The sequence below is a fragment of the Ptychodera flava genome, assembly GCF_041260155.1.
Source record: "Ptychodera flava strain L36383 chromosome 23 unlocalized genomic scaffold, AS_Pfla_20210202 Scaffold_23__1_contigs__length_28996876_pilon, whole genome shotgun sequence".
In the NCBI taxonomy this organism is placed as follows: Eukaryota; Metazoa; Hemichordata; class Enteropneusta; family Ptychoderidae; genus Ptychodera; species Ptychodera flava.
Window position 1 is genome coordinate 8805348 of NW_027248277.1, and position 23420 is coordinate 8828767.

A 23420-nucleotide genomic window follows, 5' to 3' on the forward strand; every position below is an offset into this window, starting at 1 on the left:
TGTCAGATCATTGTATGTAGTAGGTTTAATCAACTTTTGCACAGTACTCCCAGAGTTAAATCACTAATTACAAAAACTTCATTTTATATGCAGATGAGCCATTTATTTACTTGACAATGCTCGGTGCTTCACGCGACGTCTAGATATTTATTAGATCAATATGTGTAGCCGGTTTCACCAATCAGATTTCTGTCGGATCAGTACCTGCAGTAGATTTCATCAAATTTGATGCAGTTATATCGGAGTTATATGACTAATGACAAATCTTCATTAAACATGCAAATGAGCTATTTATCAACTTGACACTGCCCGATGCTTCTCAGAACAGTTAGATATCAATCAAGTATCATCAAATTTGATGTAGGAATTTCGGCGTTGTATCACTAATTACAAAAGTTCATTTAATATGCAAATGAGCAGATAATTGACAGGACACCCACACTGTCATCAAAATGTACTGAGATTGTCGTTTGAGAAAATTTTCATGAGATTTTGTGCAGTATTTCTTGCACTGTCATTACTGTCTCCTTCGGAAACCATTATATGAAAAAATATGAAAAGATAGTTCATAACTTCATTAATATGCAAGCCACACTAACCAAAATCTAATAAATTATTGCAATTAGCATGCAGTACCTGTATACCAATCTGACTTGAATCCGTTCAGACAGATAGTCAGACAGACACACACATACACACACACTCACCCATACGGACAGACAGAAATACAGACATCGCTACGACATTAGCTCACATGTGTGAAACATGAGCTAAAAATGTATCTCAAGGACAATAAAATGGAATTGATATCAAGCAAGATAACATACAGGATTAACATCGAGATCTGTACCTATAAATCATCCCTCAAAAATTATATTATTGTTCCCTTTACTATCGTCAGACAAAATACTTCAGATCTGTTACCAATGCAACAGTACTAATGGCAATATTCTCAACAGGACACTTTTTCGAAAAATATGACCATTTTTTGTTAGAGCGAATGCGGCCTTTCTGGATGAACTGTTCATGCACCTTAAAACCATCCCTCAAAACGTCTGTTGATGGTATTTCCCGTTTCTATCGTCAAATACAACCCCTACAGTTCGAATGCAGATTCAACCGCATTAATGGCAATATTTTCAACAGGTGTCTCCTTCGAACAACATGGTAATTTCTTTATCAGACCGAACGTGGCTTTCCTGAAGGAGCTGTTCATTGCACTGTAGATGACGAAGTTCCAGAAACTGTTGGATGCCAAGACGCAGGTTACTGCAATAACGATTGAAGGGGACACTTCTTCATGAAATGCCTCTCCACGAATATGCTTATACAAATTTAACAATCCGTACGGCGCCCATGCTAAAAAGAAGACAAGTGTTATAAGAATGCACATTTTCGCTGCTTTCGTACTTGATTTGTCAGTGGCACTACTTCCAATTTGGTTCCTGCGATGCCCACTACCAGCTACCAGACTGCGAATCCGCCTTCGTTGGTTTCGTAAGGTCATAGGTATTCTGATGTAGGCGAAAACTATCCCTCCAAATGGAACAATCCCACAGATAACGCAGGTGGATATCCATAAATACAGCTTATTGTAGTTGGGGAGGCACATAAAGTTGTTAGGGTTGTATATGTAAAAATCGCTATCGATTAGACCAAGAGCGATTGCGTACAACGCCAATAAAGTCCACGCGATAAGAGTAACCATGATCGCTCTTGTCTTTGTCAGTACATTGAGATAGTAGATAGGTCGTGATATTGCAAGGTATCTGTCCAGAGCGATCAGTGCCAGGGAGATTGTTGATGCTGTGTACACAATGTGATTTAATGCACCCAAGACAAAACATCCCGGGAATACAGAATCAATAAGCGCTTCTCGGGTCACACATCCAACCAAAGCTGTACCGAACAGCAATCCGACTCCGAGATCAGCAACAGCTAGGGACATCATGAAGCAGCGACCCCCGATTGATAGAATGTTGTTTTTGCTGAGCACAGCAATGTTTAACACGTTACTGCTGATAATTAGGAAAGCGATGACAGCAAACAAAGTCGTTTCCGTCACGACAACGGCAAGACCTGTCTTGTGCTCACCAACCATCCTGTTCATTGGTACGTAGCTGAGATTAAACTGAAGTCACTCTGCCTGTCTGTGTAATTCTAGAAAGAAAACAGAATAGTTGGAAAGATGTCATTGGCCATAATTTGTGTGACGTACACTGTGCGAATAAATATTACAGACATTGATAATAAAGAAAGCTATGTATTTTTGAATCATCTCCAGAACCTCAATAGATGCTTTGTGTGGTGAAAACTTCTTTATTCGCCTAATATTCGACTCATGAGATCTTTCTCACAATAATTACTAAAGCTTATCTTTCAAAGTATTTCTCATGCACGCGACCTCTTTTCTGAATAATTTGCGGTCTTATATATGCCCGCCGCTTTTGATTAATTTTGTATATTTCTGTGATTTGTTTATTTCAATATCTTTTGCATACTTAATAATGTTTATGGAATCAATTCATTATTTTGTGAATTTCCTTTTACCCCTTCGACGCTTGTTCCATACATCCTGAATTAAAATATTGGCAATATCGTGGCAAATTATGCGTAACATTTGATGTTTTTAAATTATCACGATCAACTGATTGACTTCACTCGCAGACAAATCATCTTCAGCCATAAATAGTATATGGTTCAAATATCAGGCCGCAGTAAACTTTCAATGGAATTCGCCAATGTATTGTGAAAAATTCTTTGGAAGACGAAATCTCATCTATCCAGCTGGGTAACCGAATTAATTTGTAATTGATGACAAAAGTTTGAACATAGTTGAATTAAGTTTTGCTGTAACCATGATATGACTTAAACTTGACCTCTGATCTGAAAGACGAACTATTATATAATGCAGAGGAAATGGCCATGACAAATAAGGTGACCAGCTTTATTGAAACAACATGCAACGAAGATGTGTTCGCAATAATTAAATCGTGGGTTTAAAATATAAGTGCCGTGTTGGGTTTCCCCGATAGAGATCATTTGATATTTAGTACAGATGATCTCCCTGATGAGATTGCGAGTGAGTCATAGTAATGATGATTCTTATTTAGGTGAAAGTAATTTATCAAAGAAGAGGTCTGTTTTCATTCATGCATTTAAAATCCGCAGCACATTTCGGCCAACCATAAACCAATTTGCTCCTTCAAAAAAGAAAATCGAAAGAGGGCTAAGTTTCACTTTCCAAATGGTTTTATCATCTTGATAGTTAACTTTTCTGCTATTTCTAAATTTAAAATCTTTGGTCTGATACTGAAATATAGGAAACAGGTGTATACTGCCGTGAGGGTGGCACTTTGCAGCCATTCAAATTTCCCTCTGACAAACTATATATCCAACAATTCATATTTCCGGTTTTTTTTTCAATTTTCTATGCACTAAATATCCAATTTTCCCCTTTTATCCAATTTTCCCCTTTCATTATGGGCGCGGCGCCGTATCTTTGCAATCTTTGGATACTATGGCGGAAATAAACGTATAGACTTGGAATTAAGGTGTAACAAATGTACTTCAGTTGATGGGAGGGGCTCGGTAACGACAATTGCACAAGATAATTTTAAAAATTAGCGGGAATAAAATCGTCTCACGACCGACATAGTTATACTGGAAGAGAAGCAAACGCTGTTCTTTGGTTGGTAGAGTACGTGTACTTCAGGCAATGAATTAAATTGGTGTGTTCAGCGGCAAGAAATTAAATTCAAGAAATGGTTGATGAAGGACGAAGCCACCGCGAAATACGTGTTCATCTCCAAAATGTTTTACCCAATGCAAATGGTATCTCTGAACGAAGTGTAAGACGATAAAGTCTCAAACATGATATCAAACGCCTTCAAGGTCAAGATTTGGATCGGGTTGTAACGGATGCGATTCATAAGGTGGGCCGGCATACGGTTTAAAAACTATGACGGGGTACTTAGATCATTATGAGGAGAACATCATTGCGTACAAAGATTGACAGCTGAATAAACTAATCAGATAAAATGAAATGTGGGTGCCGCACTCTGATTGGGCTGATGGCTGTCACAATTTTTTATAACGTACAAGTTTGCAACATTGACGGGAAGCGCGCAAAACTTTAACCTGTAAACAGGTCAGGCCAAACTGATTATATCGGACTTTCTTTTCCGGTGGCAACACAATCGTTCTTTGCTTGTTAGTTACTCGATCCATTGATCCCAAAATGAAATAGGAAAATGAGATCTTGATAACCCTCAGAAATGCCCAATGTCTCAACAGTAATATTGATGAAAACCTCTGCGAATGCAAGATCTTTGAATGTCTTTTGGACACGTAGTGTGACTTAATTTACTGAAACCTGGCTCAACGGCAGAGTGAACGAGTTTCACGTAGATATTGATGGAAACAATTTTCAATTGTCAATGGGTAAGCTTCATGTCCAGGACAAATGAAATATTATGGCTTTCCTCAGGGTTTCATTCTTCTCCAACTGTATTCTTAGTATCTATAAATATCGGCGATAGGTACACCCTAATAGGCCATCGTAGAAGTTATACCTGCCAATCAGGTGTCAAAAATTTTAATATCGTTTTAGTCTGCTTTTGATACCGTCATTGACACAAAGAATATATATCTGCAAATGATGCGATTAAACATGCATAGTTTAATTTCAACTCTTTGGGATTTAATTATATCGATGACTTGCCCTTCTCTTCCACTTTGAAATTGGGGAATGACATACATTTTTGCCTTGATGGAATAGTACCAAACAACGCTAAAATATTTTCGAATAATACCCGATGTGTGTTCCATGCTACCGCCATATTGGCTAGTGCCTGTTGCTTAGCAATAGTTACGGTCAAGGCCATAGCAGTCATAGCCTCATTTCGACAAAACATTTACATCCTATTTACTATATTTTGTTTATGATTATGTTTATGTTTATTTCCATTTACACGAATACACAGCGCGATACTGCGTCGAGCACTGAACTAGTATCGACTTTAACGAAAAGACATGCGGGCGAGACGTACATGCGATATCGACAAAGCTGCATATTCCTCCTTGTGCGTCTCAATGTTAGCTGATGTTGTCACTACGCCGTTGCACTGTTGCCGCTTTAGTTTTGTAAATACTAGTATTGTTTTAAATAGTACTTTCACTGTCATCTAATGAAGATAAATTAAAGATAAAATCACCACAACTATTGAAGTGATTATGCTAGCTTCTTTAAAATCATTTTTTATTTTTCATGACTGAGACGTTCCAAACACTTATTCACACCCACAAAGTCATTATATTCGTTCGGGTAGTATGCACCTCGAAAGTGAAAGACTTAAACTTTTGCTTAAACTTTCCTTAATGAAACTTTCAGCCATTCTCTTACTAAATCAAGAATAAAACTCGGGGGTCACCGTGCAAATTTTGGTACTAGAGAAACAAATAACCCAAGATTTACCGATATTCAAAATTCAAAATGGCCGCCATCCCTGTGTTAACTCATGGAGAAAAATAAAAGTTTTTGATTTTCGAAAAACTAATCCGGTGAAAAGTCTTCTTACACCAAGAGCTTTAAAATGAACCCCACAAGTGGTATATCAGAAAAAAAATTGTTAAAGTTTGAGAGTCCGAATGTCTGTCCCCGAGGCGCGTTCTACCTTAAAACAATTGTTTAAAGATGATCAACAAGCTATGTCACCATTAGATGTCCGACGTTACCTTGTTGATATCAAATCTGTTCAAACGTTACAAGACCATAAAAAAGGTAATAAAAAACATGACCGTGTCATTACGTCACAAGTATTTTCCGAGCTGAACGAAGCAAAATATTAGGGAATGATATACTTATCACATGCACAAGCGAAGAATTCTACTTGTGTAAAACTAACGAGATGACAAAAGTTAATAGACATTGCGTAACATTTTGAAACAAAAGAAACGTAATACTCGTTTCCAATATATTGCATGAATGAAAAGCCAATTTATATATTTCATTCATATACGAATTTCAATCCATGTTGATGGTTTTTTGTGTGATTTCTGTGTCAAACAGTTCGTTTTGTGCTGCGGTGAAGTGGTTTTTCCAGTCGCCTACTTGGCCTTTGCGTAGATGTCGCTTCCCAATGGTAAACGAATCAACATCTCCAATAGCTGAATATTTCTGGTAAAATTCTGGACCATTGCGCATCGAAGTAAAGATGCAACTTTCAGTCACATTATCAAGTTCTTCGTTCGTCTTCGGACGACCAAGAAAATCAGCAACTTCGGCCAGGACGGACCCAAGGTCTTTCTTCATGTCCTCGAATCGGACATGCAGTACGTTGTCTTTCAGTCCATACCGATTCCATCCGACCACATTTTCCAGCCATGATCCAAACCGCATATTGCCTTCCATAAACGCAATGACCTATTCATCCCATGTCAAATCTATTCCATGTCCTGTCAACGCCTTTTGGAAAAGATACTCGGATACACAAACATCCTTCGGATTCCTAGATACGCAGATGACTTTACACTTCTTCTCTCCCTTGATCCACTTGCGTGGAAAAAACTGGGGTGGTAGGTGAAAATACAGCAACCTTGGTGACGGCATTTCATGGAAAAACTTCTTCACTGCTTTTACACGTTCTGCATAGGAACCAGACAGGCGGGTCTCGTCTTCGTATAACATATCAATGCGAACTGATCTCTCTGATTGAGGTAGGATTAAATTCAGGTCAGTTTGTAGGCTACTTACTGCCTTCAACATCCAATACGTTCCAGATTTAGGGTACGTTACGACGACTATGTCATCTGGCCTAATGTCCCACTCGTCTATTGCCTGGCTTTCAAAAAGTTGCTTGTTGTAGAAAGCGTCCGTAAAGAAGTGCTTATTGTAGATGAAACCAGATGGCTTTGCCATTCTGTAATTTTGTGCGCGTTCTTTAAGGTTTGTGTCAGTTAAAGGTTAAAGAAACAAACTTAGAGTATGCCGAGCGCATACTGTTTCCGCCTTTATATATTGGATACAGGACTATAAAGGTTACTATTCCCCAACCCCTTCTGGCAATTCTATACCTGGCCTCATTTGTTTTGATTAAATGCACTTTAGAGAAAAATCCATATCGTGGGCCAGTTTGAAGCCGAAACTAACTATGATGATTAACCCTGAATTTGAAATTTTAAAGGCGATCAAGGAGTTCAAAATTTCAGTATTTTTTTAAAACCTACATGAGGGTGATTCGATAGCGAGTGTCCTTCGCCCCATCAAACATTGGTCAGTTTCAGAGTGACATTTGCATTATTGATATCTATTTAAAACTCTTCAACATCTGTGGTAATCTAAAAGAATCAACACCTACGCGTCAAATCACCTCTTTCTGAGGTCTTCATTCTGATACGTTCAAACTCTAGAAAGCGGTTTGTTTTTGACAATTTGTTCTGACCAAAGTGTGCATAATCTCATCTAGAATCAGCGAACCACTATAAGTGTCTTGATATGGTCCGTTTCTGACAAAAGCGACCAAATTGTAACATGGTATGAAACAGCAAACTACGCAACAACTTTGTAACTTCCCTCCACACTTATAGTCTTTCAGAAATCTTGATGTCATATGTGTAGTCGAAAAGATGTAATTTCTTGCAAATCCAAAAAGACGTTGGTTCCTCCTGGAAGGGCGTAAATGAATCATATTAGTAAAATAGTACGCAGTATATAGTTCTTTGCTGGAAAGCTAGAAATTATGTGAAGCCATGTACCAATGTTTTTGTAAATGTGTTTTGTTTGAAGCTTAAGGTTAATATTATAAGTAAACATATTTACTCGGCTATATTTTATTGAAAGCAAAAAGTAATTCCTGCAGCACTATATCTTATGTTCTTAATATCTGCTATTTACCAATAGAATGATATGTATGATATCTATAAAGAGTTTTACCTTTAACACAGAGTAGTCAACTAAATGACGAAAATCATTAGATTGACAGTTAGATGTACCCTTTTCAACCTTCAGGACTGCCTGTTATTCTGATGTCGATTTTGAACGTCATTGCTATTTCAGTCTGCTCTGACAAACGACATGGAACTAAATAATACATATTTGTCAAAGATGCGATCAAACACAATGAGTTAAGTTTATGCTCTTTGGGGCAAATTTAGTGATGACGTGTAAATTTCGAAAACCGATCAAACGATACATAACAAAATTATTCGGTAAGAAATGATGTGGAGGTGTTAGTGTTGATATCAATGAAGACTTGTATGATCAATAATGATGCCAATATCAACCTACAGTACACGGATAGCCAAAATGTTTCTTGTCAGGCTAGGACCATTCTACTCTACCATTGGACACATTGCACATCCCACCAAGTGCTAATGCCAGAAAAGATGCAAAGATCAGCAGCACTGTTCATGTTTTAAAACTACTGGCTCCTGGTGCTTCTCAAATCAGCCGTGACATTTTCAATTACTGAGGCCGAAAATAGCTTGTATCAACTGCCTATGATACTGCTGTTGCTTATAACATGTCATGGTTATTTTAGTTTGATAAAAAATAGAAATGAGAAACATATCTCTGCCAATGATGCGATTAAACACGCGAAGTTTAATTTCTAACTTAACAGTCTACTTTCAGCATGGTTGGGGCTGGGTGCCCTGGCCTTTTTAGGCGGCCTGCTTTTCGCATGTTGTATGTAGTATGAACATCCCGTGGAAATTGATAGAATACTAAGAGGAATCTATAGCTGGATATAACTATTGGCACCCAAGGACAGGTTCAACCTTGCACAAACTTTATAATAACTCTATAGTGTCTTGGAGGGCACCAATGGAGCTTCGCCATTCTAACTGCCCTTTAGAATTCCAGACTAGATTATTGCAAGTGAATCGCACAATCGCATTTATGTAAGGGACAAAATTTCTACTACCACTGATAATAGACAAGTTGCATGGGACTGTCCGTTTTGTTGTATTTTAGAGCTGTTTTTGAAGATATACAACTCAAGTTGGTTCCATAGGAAAACACTAGTGGAAAGTAACGTACTGCTCCGATGAAAGTGTTGAACGCCAGTTTTACTTGGGTTTTTTATCGCTCTCGGTTAATTAAGGTAATATGCACCTTGAAACTGAAGGATTTAAAGTTTTGTTCAAATGTCCTTAAGGAAGAGAATGGTTAAAATTTAACCATTCTCTTTCAAAATCAATAATAAAAATCGGGCGTTACCGCTCAAAATTTGTTTGTAGAGAAACAAATAACCCAAGACTTACCGATATTTAAAATTCAAAATGGCCGCCGTCCGTGTGTTAACTCTATGGAGATAAATGAAATTTTCGAATTTCGAAAAACTAAATTGGTAAAACGTTTTCTTTCAGCAAGAGCTTTAAAATGAACCCCAACAAACGGTATATCAGAAGAGAATTGTAAAAGTTTGAGAGTCCGAATATATGTCCCCGAGGCATGTTCTACCCTAAGACCAAACCAATGATAAGTAAGCACAAACTGTCTAAAGTGTTATTAAAATGGGATACTGTAATACTCAGTGTAAAGCACACACCTGGAAATGTCCGAAGTAACTGATCCACGCAAAGCGCCGATTAGAAGATTAAGAATACTACAGACTAAATTCTTCACTAGAATTGCAGTAATGATAAATAAGCAATGTATTTCACCGGTGAGAATATGGTGAGTCCACTGTAAATGTTACAGGGTGACGTAGTATGATAAATCTAATGCAAATAAACGTTTATTTACCAGTCTTAGAGGAGATTGAGGGGCTGAATAGATCATTTAAAGGGACAGTCTGCATTCCTCCTTATTAATATTGGGCATTTACAATGTGTTAGCTCTTTGTTTGCCAGGCTCTTTGAAATGTTCATCAAGTGGGTTAATTTGCTTTCAGATGAAGTTGACAAATAACCCGTCCGTTTAATCAACTGTTTCATATTGATTCAAGCCATTTATGGCGAAAGGTGCTTTGTCTGCGCAAGAAGTAAATCAGTTGATCGTCATAGTAAAAAATAAAAACAACTCACATATTTTGCCACTACAAAGCGAATAAATTTTCATTAAGGGACATGAACAAGTGTCAAAGGGCGGACAGGACATTTCTAAGATAACGAATTTTTTCAATGAAAGTCATTATAATATTAAATTTGCTTCACAGCGAATCATCGTACATATGTTGATGTCCTTGTGTCTGGGTGTGTATGTGTTGTACGAATCTGTTTAAGTATGCAAAAGATATTGAAATAAACAAATCAAAGAAATATACAAAATTCATCAAAAGCGGTAGGCCGTAAATTATTCAGAAAAGAGGTCGCGTGTATGAGAAATACTTTGAAAGATAAGCTTTAGTAATTATTGTTAGAAAGGTCTCATGAGTCGAATCTTCGACGAGTAAAGAAGTTTTCACCACATGAAGCATCTATTGAGGTTCTGGCGATGATTTCAAAAATACATAGTTAGCTTTCTTTATTATCAATGTCTGTAATATTTATTCGCACAGTGTACGTCACACAAGTTACGGCCATTGATATATTTCCAACTGCTTGGCTTTCTTTCCAGAACTACACAGACAGGCAGAGTGACTTCAGTTTAATCTCAGCTACGTACCAATGAACAGGATGGTTGGTGAGCAGAAGACAGGTCTTGCCGTTGTCGTGACGGAAACGACTTTGTTTGCTGTCATCGCTTTCCTAATTATCAGCAGTAACGTGTTGAACATTGCTGTGCTCAGCAAAAACAACATTCTATCAATCGGGGGTCGTTGCTTCATGATGTCCCTAGCTGTTGCTGATCTCGGAGTCGGATTGCTGTTCGGTACAGCTTTGGTCGGATGTGTGACCCGGGAAGCTCTGATTGATTCTGTATTCCCGGGATGTTTTGTCTTGGGTGCATTAAATCACATTGTATACACAGCATCCACAATCTCCCTGGCACTGATCGCTCTGGACAGATACCTTGCAATATCACGACCTATCTACTATCTCAATGTAGTGACAAAGACAAGAGCGTTCATGGTTACTCTTATCGCGTGGACTTTATTGGCCTTGTACGCAATCGCTCTTGGACTAATCGATGGTAATTTCTATAAATACAACCGTAACAACTTTCTGTGCCTGCCGATCTACAGGAAGCTGAACTTATGGCTATCCACCTGCATTGTCCTGTGGCTTGTTCCATTTGGAGGGATAGTTTTCGCCTACGTCAGAATTCTCATGATCATACGAAACCGACGCAGACGGATCAGCAATCAGGTAGCTGGCCATGAGCAAGGCGGGAACCAAATTGGAAGCAGTGCCACTAACCAATCAGGTACGAAAGCAGCGAAAATGTGCATCGTTATAACACTTGTCTTCTTTTTAGCATGGTTGCCGTATGGAGTGTTAATTTTCTATAATCATACTCATGCAGAGGCAATTAATCAAGGAGCGTCACCTTCGATCATTATTGCAGTAACCTGCGTCTTGGCATCCAACAGTTTCTGGAACTTCGTCATCTACAGTGCAATGAACAGTTCCTTCAGGAAAGCCGCGTTCGGTCTGATAAAGAAATTACCATGTTGTTCGAAGGATACACCTGTTGAAAATATTGCCATTAATACGATTGCATCTGCAACCGAACTGTAGTGGTTGTATCTGACGATAGAAATGGAAAATACTATCTACAGAATGTTTTGAGGGATGATTTTGTATATGTAACGAACAGTTCATTCAGGAAAGCCGCGTTCGGTCTGATAAAGAAATTGTCGTGTTGTTCCAAGGAGTCTCCTGTTGAGAATATTTATTACTGTTGAATCTGTAACAGATCTGAAGTGGTTGTATCTGAAAATAGTAAAGGCAAATAATATCAAGATTAATTTTTTGAGATGATTGTATAGGTATAGATATTAACATTAATTCTGTACGTTTTCTTGCCTAATAGGAATTCCATGCTATATCTTGACATACTTACATATATCCAGCATATGATCGCCAACCCACAAAATCTTTCCTGTGGGACTTTAGATAGACGTTTTGAGATTTAACTTAAAGATATTAGTAGCACGAATGTAAATATATAAAATGGACAACCAATGTGACAGAGTAATGATTAAGTAATATGTTACATTTACAATGTTGCGTTCTTAACTTGCTGGTGGAGAATTATTCTGCAATAAAGGGGTAGAACAGGTTGTTCAATGTCCATAATTGACCTGTAGAGTTAAGACGATCAGCGCAGATCATACACATTGAAATAGAATGAGGTTATGTATACTATTTGAATGAAACAATCAAGTTATAAGCCTTACGGTCGTGGTGTTTTCACTGAGATATTTCATTATTGTTCTCACTTTCTGTCGATCCAGCACTGTCAGCATTGTGTTGTACGGCTTTGGTTTCTCTAATTTTCTACATGGTTTTATTTCGTACCATTGATAAAGGCTTTGTCTTACTGTCCACTCTCTATTTTTCATGACATTTCATTGTTATTCATAGCATTTTGTGTATTTGTCTGTCTAGACGTGTACGAGTTAGTCTTCAACTCTGTAGAGAATAAAGTAACGCCTTGATAAATAGTAATCGATGTCTCTTGTCTTCCTTATGCGGTATTTATAGTCATCTCTGGAGGAGCTTTTGAGGGGGACTTGAAAAAATGAGAGTAGGGACTGGGAATATTGTACTGAATATAGGACTTAAAATAAATAAGACCGCTGATTGGAAGTGTCCTAGTGGACCAATATTGATCACTAGGCAAAACACGTTTGCAGTTGTGTATTCATATCGAAAAGAGTACTTTCTCTCACCAGTAACGTTTAGCACGAATTACATGAAACTACTCAAGCTGACTTGTTGTGTAAAGGGAATTTTACTTGTTTAAGAGTAGCACAAACATACTGACAATGAACTTCTCATCTTGTGCAGGATGTTTGAGACTATCTGACGGTCTACACAGTTGTTTGCAGAGTTCTTCGGAAACATAAACTGATGTTGTATCTTATGTTGCCAGACTGACTAGCACCTGTTGGTTCTGACATCCCATAATTGACCATTTTCTATGAGTCCAAACTCAACGACAAAGTGACTTCAAGATTTACATGATATACATATGGACTAGCTATAGTGTATTAATTGAAGATGTAGTTTCCCTTGGACATGACTAAGTTTATCATCACGGCTTGTACATTGTGTCATCATCAAATGTCGAAAAAGTTGTCTTTTCCAATTTGTAAGGTATAATTATGTACAATATGGGATAAACTTCCAAAATATATCTCACTCAAAGAGGGATTTATCTTCCATTATTTGTCTCTCGTTGTTGCAATACAAAATATGTTAGGGAACCCTGAATTCAAATACCATGCTATTCGTAGTGTTTGCATGAGTTTATAATGAAAAGTTTGTTCCATCAACGTGAGGGGAAATCACCCAGTTTCCACTTATTTTCATATCGATAAGTTTGCTACTTTACAAGAAATTATGATACACGTTGAAAATGCGTGCAGCTTACCACAAGTTCTTATTATTGTGTTTTCCGTTCAAATTCTCAAGTCATTTCATTAGTCACTTTTGATACACACAATTGTAGCTCTCCCTTCACAAGTTTGTGAAACACTGCTGCTTTAAAATTTACTCAATGCGGTATATATCAGAAAGAAATTCGGCTAAACTATTTATAGAAGGTATATTTATTATCAGTTATGCATAAAACCTGTAGCAAACTAAAAAAACTTAATTAAATACATTAAACGAATACAAAATATCAAAGATGATTATACTTTTCATTCTTTATTTAAGGTGTTTTGCAAACTGACATTGCGTTCAGAGACGTGTATGCCTCAACAATGACATTAAAACCAAACTTACCATACTTAAGAGAGAAGGTCATCTATTTTCATCTATACATTCTTTGATAAGAACGATTAAGAAAACCCCAAGCCTTCATAACTGGCCCTGAAAAGTGCAGAAAGTTAAGAATTATTGCAAATGCACACCAAGAAATATTTAAACGTGATTTTTCTTTTGCTGTTTTGGGAAAAAACGATAAATATTTCATTGATCGCGACTTGCAATGAGAACACACGAGTGTGAGGGTTGACATTCAGTGCCGTTTCAGTCAAATCAATTTTTGCAGAGCCAACTGAATTTATTGTGGATGTCTACAGAAGAAAGCTCAAACTTCGCATATTGCTTTTGATTTTTATATATAACGGATGTTAAAAATCACAAACAGGTAAGTGGTGTACACTCCAAAAATGTAATAATCTCCACAAATGTAATATCAACCACAATTGTAATAAAATCAACCACAAATGTAATAAAATAGTCAACCATTAATGTAACAACCCGCAACCACAAATGTAATAAACAAATTAACCATAAATGTAATAAACTTGAACTTGCATATGTGATCATTTGTTTATCAATGCCCTGAGTAAATAATAACTTTAATAAGACTAGTGTAATGTTATTGCATACTTTCCTGAAACTAGGTTTCCTTTCCGAAACACAGAATAGAATACTTTGAGAACACTATCAGAAAACGGCGAGGTACTGATCAAACCGTTAGATAATGGAAGTGGAAAAGCAGTTCTAGACACTGATAATTACATAATAAGGAAGCGTCAAAATAACTCGTCAACCAGTGATACCACACAAAGTTTATGACAGATGACTCCGAACAAATAACAGAGAATATAAAAACCTTATAACAGAAACTTACGACACAAAACATGTTGACGAGAACATATCCTTCAATCTAGTAAAAACAATACGAACACTACCTTGAACACAGTAGAGCAAAATTAGACATCCTGGCATCTCTAGTGAAGGAACAAACTTCAAGTGGGACAACATAGGAATACAGACAATCTATCGATTATTCCACACAATTTATCCACTTAAGACGAATTTGAGGCGATCGATTAAGAAAGTACGGCAATTTTCGAAAAAACGGCGTTAAAGGATCGTAGTGTTATACAGTCTTCCCCACTCTGGAGTTAGAGGACTGCACTGACATTCAGATTACAGCTGTGTCTAGCCATGGCCAATCAGTTCTGTACACAAAATAGGGAAACGTAAAATACACTTTCAAATATGCAAAAAACACTAAACGCAAACAATTAAGAAATGAATAATGTGTGGAGTTGCTTTCCTTATTACATAGATCAATATTTAAGGGCTAATTCCTCAATTGCAACGACAAAATAGATTTATTACATTTATGGTTGATAAGTATTACATTTATGGGTGTTTTTTTATTACATTTATGGTTACCATTTATTACATTTGTGGTTGGTGTTTTTATTACATTTATGGTTGATTTTTGTTACATTTATGGGCGATATTACATTTATGGGTGCATTTTATTACAATTGTGGTTGATATTACATTTGTGGAGGTTACAGATGTTACATTTATGGAGATTATTACATTTATGGAGGTTACAAGTGGGACTTAAACTGGCTATGACTGTAGCCTGACATGAGAAATAAATTCGGTAGAAGCTGACTGCAAAAGAGTAAACTAGTACAGATTTCGAATGATTGATGAAGATAGAATGGTGATACCTACTAGATCTGAGACTTCTCCTAAGGGAGGCGAAGAAAGGATACTTTGCTACCCAGTATTTTATATGATGACATTGCGAAAAACGGTTTTATTGGGTGTCAATGGGTGAAAGCGTACAGACGACGCTAACGCTTTTACGTTTCTGTGGGTTTTTGTTTTTTAAGGAATATTTTAAAAGGAACGGTAAATGGCAAATACCTTGATTTATGGAAATGATAGCTCATTTAACTTTGTGAGCACGAATACAGTTCAAGGGCTCTATGATTCTCTCTTTTAGTTGGTGTATGGTTTTACGGATGAAGATCATATTACATTTAACTTAGGTTATGCTGACAAACACTGCGTGTATGACATGTTAACTGACCAATACTGTACTGTAGCACAAACAACGGACTGTGTGCCCGAAGGTAGATGACCTATTGCCCAAAGCCAGAGGAGCAAATATGTTAACAGTAACATGCCACGATACAGTGAATGATACTTATCGAACAGAAAGAGGAACAGTTTTAAATTGACAAAAACCTACATTCGAACTGATTCTATTAACGTCATTAACAGGTAGAATGCATCTGAGGAACAGATATTCTGACTCTCAAACTTTTACACTATCCCTGTGCTCATTTCGAAGATTATATACAAAATAAAGGTTTAATTTCAACGACTTAATTTTGTAAATATCGGGAATTTCAATTTCTCCCCATACAGATATCGGAGGGATGGCGGCCATTTTGAATTTCAAATATTGGTATTAAAGTATTGGATAATTTTGTTTTTTCTAGTAAAACAGTTTGCACGGTGAGGCCTAGTCTTTATTCTTAATATCGAATGAAACTTTGAAATATTTTTGCATCAGGAAAATTTGAGTGAAAGTTTAAGTCTTTCAATTTCGAGGTACAAACTAACTGAATTCTTATCTAGCTTCCTTTACTTTGTCACCACTTTAAGACACGGTCATTAAAGTTTTCTCTAAAAACAAGAAATCCCGTGGGAATCCTACTTTATCTCTCTTCTTCTGTTGATGATGAATCTATTTAATTATGCAAACTGTGTCCGGATAAAATTCACTGGCATGAATAAGCTCATTTACACAAGCCAACATTTTTCTGAATGATAAAAAAAAATTCTGGAATATTGTGAGAAATTCTGCAAAAGATGTTCTATAATTACAATGAGCTAAACCTGAATAATTCGTCAATCATTTACAGAAACTGTCTTTCAATTACTTTTAACGCTATCACCGACTGCACACGACAATTGAAGAGTTCCGATTGTGAAATTTATAACCTTACAGTTCACTGTTTTTATTGTTAATGTCAGTGCCTGTAACAGAAGTGATAAGAGTCACGTGCTTTACATTGGGAAACGAACACAAACACTATCTATTCGTATGAATACACCTTGGTTGAGCATCATTTTAATAAATATTAATACGGATTTTGTTATTGTAAGCTCATTGCCTTGCTAAAAGTTAGTCTTAGAGTGACAAAGGCAGCTGTAACTTTTTCTTGTTTTCATATTTTGAGAGTAAGTACATTTTCTCTCTGTCTTCCTTGTAAATTATATAGACATTGGGAGAGTTTGCATCGTAAACATAAAGCGTTTTGTAAAATATGTATTGTTACGTTTGACGAATGAATTCCAGTCCAGACTAAGGTTTAATTACTCACATGAAATTGGACGTCACAATTGTTTACTTCACTGACCAGTCTGTACGGTTGTTTGTTCGGATCTGTCAAAGACAATCCAAATGCATAGGCATGCAACCTTCTCAAGTCCTTGATGGAAAGAGCAAATAATGAAGTACGAATGTGATGGAGACCTAAAGGCTTCTGTAACATTTGGCTTGATAAACCTGTACTTAATAAAGAGGTGTCCTGATTAATGAGGTGTCCGTAAGTACAGGTTATATTCACATAATCTTGGGCGACACAATTGTTTAGTTTCCATGTTGTACAATAGAAATTACAACATGAACATTCATAACAAATTTGAAACGTTATAAGTCGATGTCCATTAGTCGTACCTTACCTTACGGCACCATCGTCGTCACAAACTGAGCAATCGACACTAGTAAACAGGAAACAGTAAAATATTGGCCGACAAGCGGGAGATAAAATACTTGTTAAAAGGCAGAGGATAAAAACTGCAACAAGTTAAAACAAATACAGTAAAATACTGACCGACCAGCGGGATATAAAACACTTGCAAATCACAGAGAATAAAAACACACAGACATTTCGGGTGCAACTGACAAACGCTTGCACCCGAAACGTTTGTGTGTTTTTATTTGAAATTATAGCGAAAAAACGTGAAAATTCGGCCATTTTACAAACTTTTTGTCCTCTCCCATTGACCTGTTTTATCTGAAGTGAAATAAGAATTTCTTCTTGTCGGAAAACTGGACCGTACCTAAACCTTGGTAGAAACTGAATTTTTGTATAAAGACATCCTTATTCTGCTCTAAGGTGCTTTGTTCGGTGTATGAACCAGTTACATTTCATGTATCCTAATGCATTAAGCCAAAATGATGGCGCAGGAACAGAAATCGGTAAATGCCGACATATTTGCCACCTTGCCGTGTCATTAATTTTTAAAAGGTAAATTGAAAGAATGAAAAGTTAGTCGCATGCAGGCGCCCTTTAATGAAAGTTGGAGAACAGTGCCTGCACAACAAAGTTTGGAGGGACAGTTTGCAATTGGAGCTTGCGCAGACGACTGAACATGCAGGAGCATGTGACGACATTTCAGAATGTTCGTTGATTGCATATTATTTATAATAGGGAAGGGAGCTCTCAATGCCTAGCGACGTGGAAGCAAATGTTTTGCAAATTTCTCATCTTTAGTTATCTTGAGAGTTCACTTAAAGCAATTGAGCAAACGGTCAGAGAGAGAGAGAGAGAGAGAGAGAGAGAGAGAGAGAGAGAGAGAGAGCAATTTGCATTGAGTTATTACATATTGAACGTGTGGCCTCTATTGAATTTCATACGAATTGAAATTGATCGAGAAAGTGTTGATATTCCAGATATTTCATAACAAAAGGGGTCAGGAGGTCAGAGATATACATTTGACCTATAATCAGTCATTTCCGCTCGGTTATAATTTTTGTTATACCCACAGTCTTCCATACCTTTGACTAGCATATGCTGTATGTGACCTATTGATACTTGCTGTAAAGACGATAGTCTTTTCAAGATGACAATGAATTTCAGTAATTTGCCAGATATATTGTCTGTATCCTGTTTGAACCCCCCTCTTTCTCTATGTACGTAGTTAGAGATAACACATCTGAGTGATAAATCACGTGACGGAACTGGGGTCAGAATGATAAGATGACCTCAGTTGCCGGGGAGTGCTCTTCACTTATACGTTCAAAAAGCTACGTCGATAACTCAACAGTCACCATGTGATAACCACGCCTTAAGAGAAGATTACGACAATTCAGGTCAAGGGTACCAGACAAACTTGTTGGTGGTAAAAAGGACTGACATACACGAGGGCGATAAAGACTTTTCTTGTCTCGCATGGGAAAGTTTACTCTTTGGCCAGGTGGTAATTTTGAAACAAAGTATTGAGTGTTTGGTACAGAGAGGACCCGGGGAATCGTGTTTTTTATTGATTGACCGATGGGAGTGCAACACTATACGTAGGTACAGAGGGTCAGAGGGGAGACGAGGACAGACGGGCGAGAGAAATTTATCAGTAGAACAGCGAGGACCGTTTAAAATACCCTTGAAAGGTAAACTTGCTATGTTCAACCGAATTCTATTTTTTAAAAGCGTGCTTGTGATGCTTATCAATCTTTCATTTTCTTGCTATAATGTCACACAAACACTAAACTGTGATAATAACCAGCTGGTTGCCCAGGACTTGTATATAGAATCAGAAAAATGTTGGAAAATAGGTTGTGTTTATGGGACTTGAGGAAAAAACAAAAGCTGTTGCGCATGCGTCTATCACTTTTTTCATTTCTTTACTTACATTACTTACTTCTTTAATTATTCTGCGCGACAAAAATGTACTGTTTATTATATTCGATTTCAACAACGTATGAAGATAAAAAAACCACATCAAGCTTGTTCAAACTAGTTCTATTTTTTAAAAGCGTGCCAATATTATGCTAATTCATGTTTTGTTCTCTATAACATTTTGTTTTTCAATGGGTTCAATGCCCTCGTTAGAAGGCCCTCATGTGTCCCCACAGGTGCGCTGGCTTGTTTAACAGACGACCTTAACATGAACCGCGACCGACCTTTGCTTCAAGTCGTCAGTGTTTCAATATGGCAAAAGAGTGGCCCGGGTTCTTTTACAGAGGTAGCTATTTTACCGATACCATGTACACGATAGACACGCTGAAGACCGCGCCGATGGAAATATGGGATGTCAGGCCTGACGATGTTATTGTGGTCAACTACGTGAGGTCTGGTACATACTGGCTGACGAAAGCGCTGACCTGCCTCTTCCCAGAGGCGTACGGAATGTTTCCTAGATCGTCGTCGGATGGGAAGTGACTGACACTGTACTGTGAGGCCGAAGGCCGAACCTCGGTACTGTATAAGAATACAGTATTCTTATACAGTACCGAGGTTCGGCCTTCGGCCTCACAGTACAGTGTCAGTCACTTCCCATCCGACGACGATCTAGGAAACATTCCGTACGCCTGACCTGCCTCTTCCCAGACTTGAATTTCGTGCTACCGCAAACTGGAAAAGTTGTCCGTCTAGACCAGCTGTGTGAAGACAACGATGATTTACCAAGTTCGTACAGAGAGATTGCAACAGCAGTGAAGGAATCGCTACACGAAATGAAATCACCTCGGTTACTTGTCTGTCATTTTCCACCCCAGCTGTTTCCAAAGGTGTGGAGGGACGGCCAGAAGAAATGCAGGATCATATACGTCACGAGGAACCCGAAAGATGTCTGCGTCTCCCAGTATCTTCACATGAACACGATACCGGCGCAAAAAATGGACTTGACCTGGGAAGAATGGGTTAAAGCGTTCATAGAAGGCAGGGTGAAACATGGACCATGGTTGGATCATGTGTTAGGATGGAAACGCTATGGTTTGCAGGACAACGTACTTCACGTGACCTTTGAAGATATGAAGAAAGACCTGGAGTCTGTTCTGACCGATATAGCGCTTTTTCTCGGTCAACCGAAGTCAGAGGAGGAACTACGAAACGCTGCAAAGTGTTGTACATTCGATGCCATGAGTCAAGGAGTAGATTTTTACAGAACATACTCCGCGTCCGGGGTTAAAGGTTACTTTTCCAGCACCGGACGACACGCCAGGAAAGGCCGAGTCGGTGATTGGAAGGAACATTTCACCGTGGCACAGAATGAACACTTTGATCAGCAAATAACTGAAAAGGCAAAGCAAGATGGGCTTGAATTCGTATTTGAAATGTAGGCATCAAATTGGAGTGCAAGTATGCCCACCCACACCCACGTTTTCTCAAATTGTGTTTACACAACGATAAAGTGTTGAAACTCTGTCAATTACAGGTAGCTCGGGGTCAGTGAACACACTATATTGATTTATTGATTATGAAATAAAACTGTTATGTATGAAATATTTCAAGCTTAGATACTGTGTCAATATGCACCTGTTTAGCGACAACTTACTTTTTCAATAGAGTAAGTTTTTGATTCAATCCATCATCCAACAGGTATTGCCTAATTACAGGATGAGGTACCCATAACCCGCTACCCACTGGTGCAATGAGGAGTATGCCTTGCCTCATGGGCACAACACTGTGCTAGAATCTTGAACTCATCTGATAGTGAGACCAGCGCCCTAACCACTACCCCACGGTACCTCATTCAAAGAAAACGGTCTATATTTGTTAATTCGCCACTCTAATGTCCGCTATCGGCTATTGTGTGGAGCATGGAACTAAAAATTATGCTATGCGGTTATTGCAACGATCACCGACGCAGAGGGTTGTGGCCCTGACTGAAAAACTCGTGAACAGCTTATAAGGGGAAAAACACCGAAAGTGTGAAACTCTCTGGCTCTGTCATCAACAAATATGAATTTCCCACTGTTTTGAAGATGTAAATTTCCAAGAAAAGGTTGGCATCTTGCTTGTTCAAATTCAAAAATAATTACAAAGTTTAAGCTTTCTAGTTTCGAGCTGGGGGAGGGGGTGGCGGGGTTCAGTAGATTTCGATCTTACAGCGCTATAGTCGAGATTTTTTCTTCAAGGCATTTTCGTGAATTTGCTCTTAAGAACTTGTATTCAGCTGTCATGACATACAGCAGACTTTGTGCGTTTCCACCGATATTTCATAATTTTCCGATTTAAAATGATTGATTTCACTTGTAACATGTTCTGATAAATTTCTCATAATTTTGTTTATCATTCTCGACATGAGTGGCGTCAGTTCAATAATCTTACTGCTCGGTGAAACACTCAAGCGCATAGCAATGATAAATTTTTGCGGCACACTTTTCGAAAAATTCCGATATGACTTTGACTGAAGTATTTTGAGTGAGCTTTTTGTAGTTTTTCTTAGTGGCGAGACTTTCCAATGAAAATTTCGTGGACTGTTTTAGATCTGACGATGACATCACTTTGAAATTAATGCATTGCAACCCACAATGTGACGATGGAATATATATATTCGATGATTTCTTTTCGTGATCTGATTATGTCATAGCCAAATTCACAAAAATAATGGTTTGAACTTCTACATTAAAGCAGTATGTGCCTCGAAAGTAAAAGACTTAAACTTTGGCTCGAACTTTCCTTAAGGAATCTTTCAACCATTGTCTTTCAAAATCAAGAATAAAAGTCAGGGGTCACAGTGCAAATTTTGGTAACAGAGAAACAAATAACCCAAGATTTACCGAATCGAAAATTCAAAATGGCCTACACAAAAAAAACTTTAAAATGAACCCCAATAAATGGTATATCAGAAGAAAATTGTAAAAGTTTGAGAGTCCGAATATCTGTCCTCGAGGCGCGATTAACCTTATTTATGTCATGACGTAAGGGCATAAATTTCAGCGAAGTTTGTCTCTAGTCAATGTAGCATGAGTGAAGTGAACGTGTTATTGTTAGTGTGATCGTGTCGGCCGTGTGATCTCTTAGGCCCATAAGCTGGGCTGGGTGAGAGCTACTCACTGAAGCACGAAGCCATACGGCAAGACAAACATTTGAAATCAGGCAAAAGATGAAAACGGCACATACAAATAAGCCGGGGGAATATTTTCAGAGCCATTTCTGAAAAAAGAAAGAAAAGCCGCCAAAAATGTTTCGGTGTATTGAATTTTGCAGCGCATATGTATAGTTAAGCTGTATTGAATTTTGTAGCATTCTTTGTTCTTTTCTGCCAATACTATCAACAACAACAACAACAACAACAACAACAAAAATTTACTGAGTCTAAATATATTTTTATTTTCCTTCATCATCATCATCATCGGAGACTGAGGACCCTATGTTCACATCAGCGTATGAAGAGAGCGTACGTCAGTAGAGAGTTGTATCGGGTCAAATAATAATAGTGTCCTTTAGCGTTCCTTATGACAACTAGGCCTCCATTACGTTTGAAACAACAACAACAACAACAACACAACAGTTGTGTTCGTTGAATTTTATTGGTCAACAACAACAATACGACTTATAAACATAAACAACAATACAAACAACAACAACCAGATGTCTGGGTACCCTGTGGTAAAAACAGAACATAGGCTGTTTTTTTTTTTTAACATGCACATGTTCGGGTTGGTCTTGCAGTTACAGTCTGGGGAGCAACACATGCTACGCAACAGGGAAATTGAGCTCTAGTACAACAAAACAATAATTGTTGTCTACAAAACTAAATTTCAAACAAATGCTCTATCCCCAATACAGTTCCATCTATCT

General features: G+C 37.7%; 5 protein-coding genes across 5 annotated transcripts; 2 read left to right on the plus strand and 3 right to left on the minus strand.

Moving 5' to 3' along the window:
- Window positions 1-1096: 1096 nt before the first annotated feature.
- Window positions 1097-2101, minus strand: LOC139123739 (beta-1 adrenergic receptor-like). Its single transcript, XM_070689894.1, has one exon. The coding sequence runs from the start codon at window positions 2099-2101 to the stop codon at window positions 1097-1099; it is 1005 nt and encodes a 334-aa protein (XP_070545995.1).
- A 3924-nt stretch (window positions 2102-6025) lies between these two features.
- Window positions 6026-6400, minus strand: LOC139123740 (sulfotransferase 2A6-like). The gene has a single exon (XM_070689895.1). It carries the CDS (start codon window positions 6398-6400, stop codon window positions 6026-6028), a length of 375 nt encoding a protein of 124 aa, XP_070545996.1.
- A 24-nt stretch (window positions 6401-6424) lies between these two features.
- On the minus strand, window positions 6425-6919 carry LOC139123741 (sulfotransferase 1E1-like). The gene has a single exon (XM_070689896.1). It carries the CDS (start codon window positions 6917-6919, stop codon window positions 6425-6427), a length of 495 nt encoding a protein of 164 aa, XP_070545997.1.
- Window positions 6920-10620: 3701 nt separating this feature from the next.
- Window positions 10621-11625, plus strand: LOC139123742 (G-protein coupled receptor 52-like). The gene has a single exon (XM_070689897.1). It carries the CDS (start codon window positions 10621-10623, stop codon window positions 11623-11625), a length of 1005 nt encoding a protein of 334 aa, XP_070545998.1.
- An 8198-nt stretch (window positions 11626-19823) lies between these two features.
- Window positions 19824-21129, plus strand: LOC139124184 (amine sulfotransferase-like). Its single transcript, XM_070690322.1, has 2 exons — window positions 19824-19996; window positions 20209-21129. Exons 1-2 carry the CDS (start codon window positions 19824-19826, stop codon window positions 20951-20953), a joined length of 918 nt encoding a protein of 305 aa, XP_070546423.1. The 3' UTR covers window positions 20954-21129.
- Window positions 21130-23420: the final 2291 nt, after the last annotated feature.